This window comes from Salvelinus fontinalis, chromosome 20 (assembly GCF_029448725.1).
Source record: "Salvelinus fontinalis isolate EN_2023a chromosome 20, ASM2944872v1, whole genome shotgun sequence".
Lineage (NCBI taxonomy): Eukaryota > Metazoa > Chordata > Actinopteri > Salmoniformes > Salmonidae > Salvelinus > Salvelinus fontinalis.
Genome location: NC_074684.1, coordinates 20458937 through 20467290, shown reverse-complemented (window position 1 = coordinate 20467290; position 8354 = coordinate 20458937). Strand labels below are relative to the sequence as shown.

Below are 8354 nucleotides of genomic sequence, written 5' to 3'. Positions count from 1 at the left end.
AGTATAAGTTCATTTTCTCCTAATTTTACATGTATCAAAACCTAAGATACAAAATCTTTTTTTGCTTACAGTTTAGTTTCAACAATGTCTGGCCTAACTCAGATAGAGAGTATATACATTTCCAGCATTAATATTACATTGTAACAGGCTATAAAGGCAACTGAAATAAATAACATGCTGTTTTAAAACTTGTCAATAATCAATCAAACCTGTCTTACATGAGACTATATATTTTACATTTCAAATGTTTACATTCCTGGTATTATTCAACAGGTATTTATTTACATGTTCACTCAGAAAATACACAAAGTCGCCTTCGACCACATAAAGATGAACTGATTGAATTATATTAAAATGGTTCAATTGCAAATTATGAATTAATTCAATTCATCAAAACATTTACTGCGCATTGACTGAACAGCTGAGGGCTTCATAAATTGACACAAGATATATAGGCTACATAAGAGATACTTTAAGCATATTTCTGTCTGTGATCTGAGTCATTGCTTACAGTGACTGAGTGGTGTGGGAGGGAACGGAGGACCTTGAGGAACGGTGTGGGAGGGAACGGAGGACCTTGAGGAGTGGTGTGGGAGGGAACGGAGGACCTTGAGGAGCGGTGTGGGAGGGAACGGAGGACATTGAGGAACGGTGTGGGAGGGAACGGAGGACCTTGGGGAGTGGTGTGGGAGGGAACGGAGGACCTTGAGGAACGGTGTGGGAGGGAACGGAGGACCTTGAGGAGCGGTGTGGGAGGGAACGGAGGACATTAAGGAGCGGTGTGGGAGGGAACGGAGGGCCTTGAGGAGCGGTGTGGGAGGGAACGGAGGACCTTGAGGAGTGGTGTGGGAGGGAACGGAGGGCCTTGAGGAGCGGTGTGGGAGGGAACAGAGGACCTTGAGGAACGGTGTGGGAGGGAACGGAGGACCTTGAGGAGCGGTGTGGGAGGGAACGGAGGGCCTTGAGGAGCGGTGTGGGAGGGAACGGAGGACCTTGAGGAGTGGTGTGGGAGGGAACGGAGGACCTTGAGGAGTGGTGTGGGAGGGAACGGAGGACCTTGAGGAGTGGTGTGGGAGGGAACGGAGGACCTTGAGGAGCGGTGTGGGAGGGAACGGAGGACATTAAGGAGCGGTGTGGGAGGGAACGGAGGACCTTGAGGAGTGGTGTGGGAGGGAACGGAGGACCTTGAGGAGTGGTGTGGGAGGGAACGGAGGACCTTGAGGAGCGGTGTGGGAGGGAACGGAGGACATTAAGGAGCGGTGTGGGAGGGAACGGAGGACATTAAGGAGCGGTGTGGGAGGGAACGGAGGACCTTGAGGAGTGGCGTGGGAGGGAACGGAGGACCTTGAGGAGTGGTGTGGGAGGGAACGGAGGACCTTGAGGAGTGGTGGTGGTTGGAGGTTCAGTCACAGCTCACGGTCCTCCTCCACTAGACCCCATGAACACAGTGTTGATGGGTGGCAGCGATGACACCATGTCACGTACCTCAGATGGTCCCTGGTGAGGAAGCGGTGCATCCTGGGAGTGGAACTGGGCAGGACCTCCATACATGCAGGGTGCGGAGATCGAGGAGGGGAGGGGAGGAGCTAGAGACAAAAACAAGATTATCTTGAATGGGAAATTTACTAGAATAATTATACAAAGCACTCATCGTTTCACACAGGCCATTGGTAGTGGAACAATGGCGTTCCCTATTACAATGTAAAGTCCCTTGAGCACTAAATATAAATTAAATCCATCACTGACCTCCAGGTGTGCCCAGTGAGTCAGACTCAGGGTAGTAAGGGCCTGCCGGCTTTCTGCCTGTGTCATCCAGGATGTTGAGGGGGTCGTGTACATCAGCGTACGTTGGGACGGAACGGATACTGCTCACACTGCTGATAACTGACACATGCTGGTCTATCATGGAACCCAGCCTCTGGCTATCCAGGTAACCACTGTTTCCATAGTACCCTGAAAAACAGAGAGGTTCCTCTATGAGCAGAATACACATTTATGGTACAACTTATTGTTAGGGCCCTGAGTTATTTTTGACTAGGTGACGTGACCACATGATCTAACCAGGAAAAACAGACTACTCATGGCCTATTTCAATATAATTAATCCTTACCACTGTGTCCTGCTGTTGAGTAGGCAGACTCCTGACAGCCACTACTGTTTAACCCACTCATGACAAAATTGTATCCTCCAGAGTCCAGTAGCTGAACCCCCTGAGTCTCCATCCCAGGATCAGGGACTGTGCTGTAATTGGAGGTGGGTCTGGAGCTGTAAGGGGACACAGCACAGCTGCTGTTGAAGTAGTCTTTGGCCAGGTGCTGCTCACTGAAGGACGGGTAGTGGCTGCTATCGGAGCGGGTGTGATAGGCAGGGGCCTGGGCCTGTGTCTGGGGCCTGAACACAGCCTGGTAGTTGGAAGTGGTTGGGTAGTAGCTGGGGCTACTGGAAGGTAGGCTCTGGTACATGGTGTCTGGGAAGGCTTGGCAGGAGATGTGGGGCTGGATGGTGGTGCAGGCGCTCTGGGGGATGACGGCCATGGGGCCCTGGTTGATGACACTGCCCCTGTTCACCATGGCTGGGGAGATGGGAGGGGTCATCAGAGGGCCACTGTTCTGGGAAAAGTCCATTTGTCCTTGGAGTATAGAGGAAAATGACAAAGATTTTAGACTATACAATAGGAACATTTATTATTAAAATAGCAATTGTCACACAAACTTATTTATGTTAAACCAATGACAGTTTCAATAAAGCTCACATACAATCGGGCAAATTCAATTCAGGAACTGACTGAGAAAATGTCACCCTAAAAACGCATTTGCACCTGACAGAGAGAATCCATCTGTTTCAGAGCCTTGGTAGGTCATGTTTGCCTGCTGATTAGCTGACAGGGTCATGTATGTGTGTTCTGAGAGGGACTCGTTCTTCACAGACAGATCACTGGACACCGCGCTGGGCTTGTTACGGTTGGCCAGGAAACAGGAGCTAGGGGTGGCAGTGAATGCCGCCTTGCTGCCATCTGAAAATAATCACAACAATGTACCTCAGTGATCCTACATCCTCTACAATTACTCCATACTGCTTCATAAAAACTGATAGTATTAAGATGAATTTCAATAACAACTTAATGAAAAAAAACAATCAGAGTTCTACATAATATAATTAGATACTCTATGTATGACATGTAATTGTATATTTTCGATCAAAAGTAAAAACAGTCACGCTTGCTTGTACCTGCATTTCTCATGTATTTATCTAGGATATTCTGGAGGTCTTGTTCTTTGTCATTGTTGAATTGTGTCTCAATAGCCAGGAGGATATACTCATCCAGCAGCATGCGGATTAGGTGGAACGAACCTGGGATGAAAAAAAAACACATCTTAGTTTGCTACTAGCATAACAACCTCTTACTGTCCTAGTTTTTCCCACCAGAAATCAAACCTATTATCTTATCACGTTTTTCTGAAGCTCAGATGTGCACTATCATGACAGAATATCCAAATATTCTCTAACAACCTTCACCTTACATACTGTGAAACCGCTCCAAAGGCTGTTCTGTGCACCAATAAGCAGGTGCGAAGGGTTTGACACAACCAGCCCCAGAGGTCTGCCTTCACCTGGGCTTTCATCTCACCAGGCCTGCTGTTTGACCTGTTGGGTCATGTGATTGTTCTCCAGTCTGTTTGACTTTTGTTTGGTGATAGACCCGTCATGGCCAGGAGGTGAGGAAGGTGCATGGAAGTCTGTCTCCAAACACAGTGCACGCGACCGAGAGATAATGCTTTGTTTACCTGGGGCTAGACCATTATAATTTATGGCTCATTGTAGCATTCTGTTCAGAGCCAGCCGACCTAGCAAAATGATAAGTGTGTTTGTGTCTGTCGTAGTGCCCGATCGGGTATCATTTAGACTATGGCAGTAGTAATGAATTTAACTGAAAGCTGAAATGACACATAAATAGGCTAGTGTACAGCATTTCCTGCATGTTCTAGATGTTCTAGATGTTCCATGGATATACACACTATCAGGAGGAACTGTTATAGAGGGATGTAGTCATTTCTTACCAAAACTGGTGGCGTTGTTCAACGTGAGGTTGTGCATAACGCGTGCTCCAAAGAAACTCCACTTGAGGAGGAAGTCCTGAGCTCGCTTCTTTATAGACCGTCCGTTCTGCTTCCCAGGCTGGAGAGAAATAGATGTCAACATCCAATCTGACAACCCCAATCTTAGATTGGAAAAGGGGACAACGTACCTTAATGACCTTCTGCTCCACAACAGTGTCCAGCCACTCAATAAAGGATTCCACAGTGGCATTCTTCTTCAGTAGGTCTTTCAGCTCTTGGAACGCTGTTATAGAGTCATCTAGCAACATGAGGAGAAAGCAAATGAACATTGTTTACAGGAATGAACCTGGCAGTGTTTTCCATGTACAATGTAAATGTTCGATGAGGGAAAATTATTCAAGTCTCTCACATTCAGAGTAGAGGTCAGAGTCTTGGTCACCACTTGAGATGGTGAAAAGGGCTTGTGACCCTATGCTGTTCAAATCCACTTGATCTACATCCACCACCATGGAGTTCACCACATTCTGATCAAAAAGAGCTGGTCTCGCGATCTGTTGTAAAAACAGAAAATGACCAAAAATGACATATGCAAATTATATTTCTTAGAGTCATAATAAAATGAATGATATATAGATATACTTCAAATACTTTTAAATATGTATTTGTAAAGTTAAACATGAACAAAATATGTATATTCTTCTGTGCTGTTATCAGTGCTTTACCTGGGCAAGGTGTAAGAAGGAGGTCTGACGCTTTAGAGAGGACACAAATCTGCGTGCGATCGGGAGCTTCTTCTCTGAGAGGCATTCTGGGAGGTTTTCCAGAGAAGACACCATCCAGTCTTCCCAGTGCTTGGCCAAGTTACGGATGTCTGCCAGGAGACTGCAAACAAGATACTCTTTACACACAACAGTACATGACCTGGACCGACTGCCATATCTTATGTCTAGTAATTCCATATAGCATAAACATTACAATACATCTGGTGTCCAGGTGAGCAAAACAAAAATGTTGAAAGACAAAAATACTCTACCTTTCAGGCATCTCCTGCATCGTAGCAGGGATCAGGACATCTGTCAGAACCTGAAAAATGGATAGCACAACTTGTCCAGTTGAGGTAGGTATCCGACAACAACTAATGAGGATGCTGCTCTATGATTCTGGAGAAACACTTACCTTATATAGTATAGAGTCACACACACAGAAGATGTCCACGATTACGGAGTTATCCAGCAGTGGTAAAAGGTGGTCGGGCATTCCTTGCCAGAAATGCAGCAGAAAATTCTGTATCTGAAACATAGTAAATATAAATAGTGAGTCAGGAGAAAATTCATCAGAAAAGGCCACAACATTTTTTGTTTGGATTTTGTATAGAATACCTCTTCAAAGTTGACATTGATGGCATTGTCCAGGATGCACTGACAATGTGTTTTGTACATCATGATAAGCGTGTCCACCTATGGGACATAATGTTTTTCATTTACATTTTGAGTCATTTAGCAAATGCTCTTATCCAGAGCGAGTGCATACATTTCGCACTAACATAATGTGAAGATAATTCACAATGGTTACAGTCTTCTTGCTATTGAATACTGTATGTGATCAGCAATCTTAATGGCACAGAAAGTTGAAGTATTGATGAAAAAAATACAAACCTTCTCTTTAGAGACAGAAGCTTGAAGCACTAGATGCTGTACACTTGGGAATTCTGGAAGCAAAGTTCCTGTTTTGGAGCTGAGGGAGTATTTCCGAGTATATCCTCCCTGTTAAATAGAGGAACATCAAACAGTATGAATGTTTGACGTCGTAGTCTTAGTAACAGATAGAATGTATTAGAAAACATGATTCACGTCACTAAAATCTTACAAGAAGATATGGAAATGAAAATAAACTGTTATTTGTCCGTTATATATTTGCTAGAGACTGTTCATTCATAACAATCTTACCTCATTCTTGAGTTTGCTCCCTGAAAATCTATAATCAAATAATAAATCACACTGAGATTCAATTCCAGAATGTCATTGCAATTTCAATTCCATAGTTGAGTAAGTAGCCTAGGACCTGGCTGATCACTTTCTATAACAAACATTACAGATTGATGTGTATTATGACAATGCTCCAGAGCAAATTCTGTGAATGATCTTACCTCGTCAAGCCTTTTCCTGAGTACACCAAGTGATAATAGGCACTGCTCTCTTTGATGCCAATGCCGTAATAATGATATCTGTTGAATATCAACAACATCAATACATGTTATATTGAGGCATATCATATCACTACAATAACAATTCTGTTTGAAAAGCAAATATTCCCCGCTAGATCTTACTTTGAATGACCTCGGGTCCCAAGTCTTCTTGTTGTAAGAAGTGGAAATTTCTGACGAATTGTCTAATGTGCACAGAGAACAATACCAAAAAAACATCATTTACATTTTCCACCACCATATGTTGCATTTATCCATAACATCCACCACAAACTCCACCGCATCCTCAAGACTCATATCACCTTGCCAAATGTAGCAGCACAGGCTGGATCCAGTTTCTCCTTCCTACAGAAGTCTAGGTAGTGAGCGTACAGGATGCAACGTGGCAGACAAACCCCTTCACAAACAATATAGTTTTCCTCCAGCCTCGGGAACAAACAGTCACACAAATCACATGTATAATCAATCATCAACAAGAAAACAAGCATTCACATTTGTAAGAAGTATTGTTACTATACAAATGCATTACAACACAAAAAATATTATAGAGTTGTAAAATGTTGTGACTTTGGAACACTACCATTGAAGAGTGAGCTGAGTCTGTTTCTTCTTGTCCTTTATGATCTGAGTGATGCTTTTCCTCGGGGTAGTCTGTTTGAAAGCCAAATCTTTGGAATACTCAACAAAATCCTGGTCCTCCTCAGAAGACGGGGTTTCATTAGTGTCCTCTGCTTCTGACAGTGTTGTGGGGGAGAAAACAGTCATGAAGTGAAAAATATGTTTCAGTAGTGCAGGGCCATGACAAGGTAGGTGGCTAAATGAACCAGACAATTATAAATAAGTATTCCCTAGACAGGATTTCCAAGAGTCATGAAAATTAACACAATAGAGAAAAATGGGTCCCATGTGGCTTAGTTTGAAGAGCATAGGGCCTGCAACGCCAGGGATGTGGGCTCGATTCCCAAGTGGGACCGGTACATGGTAAGAAAAAATGTATGCCCTCACTACTGTATAATTCGCTCTGGCTAAAACCGTCTGCCATGACTAAAAGATTCTGGTCTGATTAAGTAGAATGTTTAGGCTACAAATGGTAAGAGAGAGGGAGAAAAAATGGGATTTGGAATACATGCTTTTCTTTTAGCCTACCCAACAAACAATGAAAAAAGTACACTTTGGTGCAGGCATATTTCAACAAAAAACGATCCACAATTTAATACAGCACAAACTACTGCTTGACATCAACAAGCGCTCAATTTTTAATGGCGTTTATAATTTGATGACTCTTGGGGGAAGAGGGCCTCTCAGCAATCAATTATGTGTAGGCCTATTAATCCGACTTTATTCATCACCTGATTTAATTCCCGAATCATCTTCCTCGTCAAACTTTGAGAGTGAATGTCCATGGAAATCACGGGGTAATTTCTCGTCAGATAAAGCGGTGTGCATAAACTCCTCAGAGGCATCGCAGAATTTCTTGGTTGAAGGTGGATGAACATGAAGAAATGGGCCATCCCGGATCGGGCTTGTATTCCGTTTCATAGGCATGTTCAATGAAAATATTATGAGGTAAAAAGTAAAACAAAACAAATACAAAATAACTGAAATGGAACATTTAAATGCATGTGTAAGAACATGTACACATATTGTCTTCATGAGGCAAGTATCCTATCCGCACAAATACAATCCTCTAAATAAATATACTTATATATACTTTTCCCCCAATTTCATCGTCTCATCTCATAATTAGCCATCCATTTTCAGTAGCCTAATAGAAAAAAACAAAGCGCAGTTCTCTAGTCTCTCCCCAAACCTTACAATGAAACTCTGATAACTACCTTTTTGGAGTCAATGCTGTGGTTAAAGAACGACGTCACATTGGTAATTGCCTAGGGATTCATTTATCATATTTGCAGAGGACGGGGCGCTGATTCAGTCTATCAATGATTAACTAAAAAGCCAACATCTACCCTTGGTCTGCTGTAGGCCTGCACTGCCTCGCACCTTATGCCGTTAGCAGACAAATAAGTGTTTGCTATTTTAATTTGAAATTGAATAATTTATTCAATAAAGCAGTGTATTTGTCTACGCATAAT

General features: G+C 43.2%; 1 protein-coding gene across 1 annotated transcript; it reads right to left on the bottom strand.

Moving 5' to 3' along the window:
• Positions 1-1275: 1275 nt before the first annotated feature.
• rfx6 (regulatory factor X, 6) lies at positions 1276-7775 on the bottom strand. Its single transcript, XM_055873525.1, has 19 exons — positions 7611-7775; positions 6842-6989; positions 6564-6687; positions 6385-6446; positions 6205-6282; positions 6005-6032; positions 5714-5821; positions 5438-5515; positions 5235-5348; positions 5092-5141; positions 4781-4940; positions 4468-4609; positions 4247-4356; positions 4059-4176; positions 3229-3351; positions 2819-3013; positions 2111-2629; positions 1759-1953; positions 1276-1646 (listed from the first exon to the last, which is right to left on the bottom strand). Exons 1-19 carry the CDS (start codon positions 7705-7707, stop codon positions 1414-1416), a joined length of 2682 nt encoding a protein of 893 aa, XP_055729500.1. The 5' UTR covers positions 7708-7775; the 3' UTR covers positions 1276-1413.
• Positions 7776-8354: the final 579 nt, after the last annotated feature.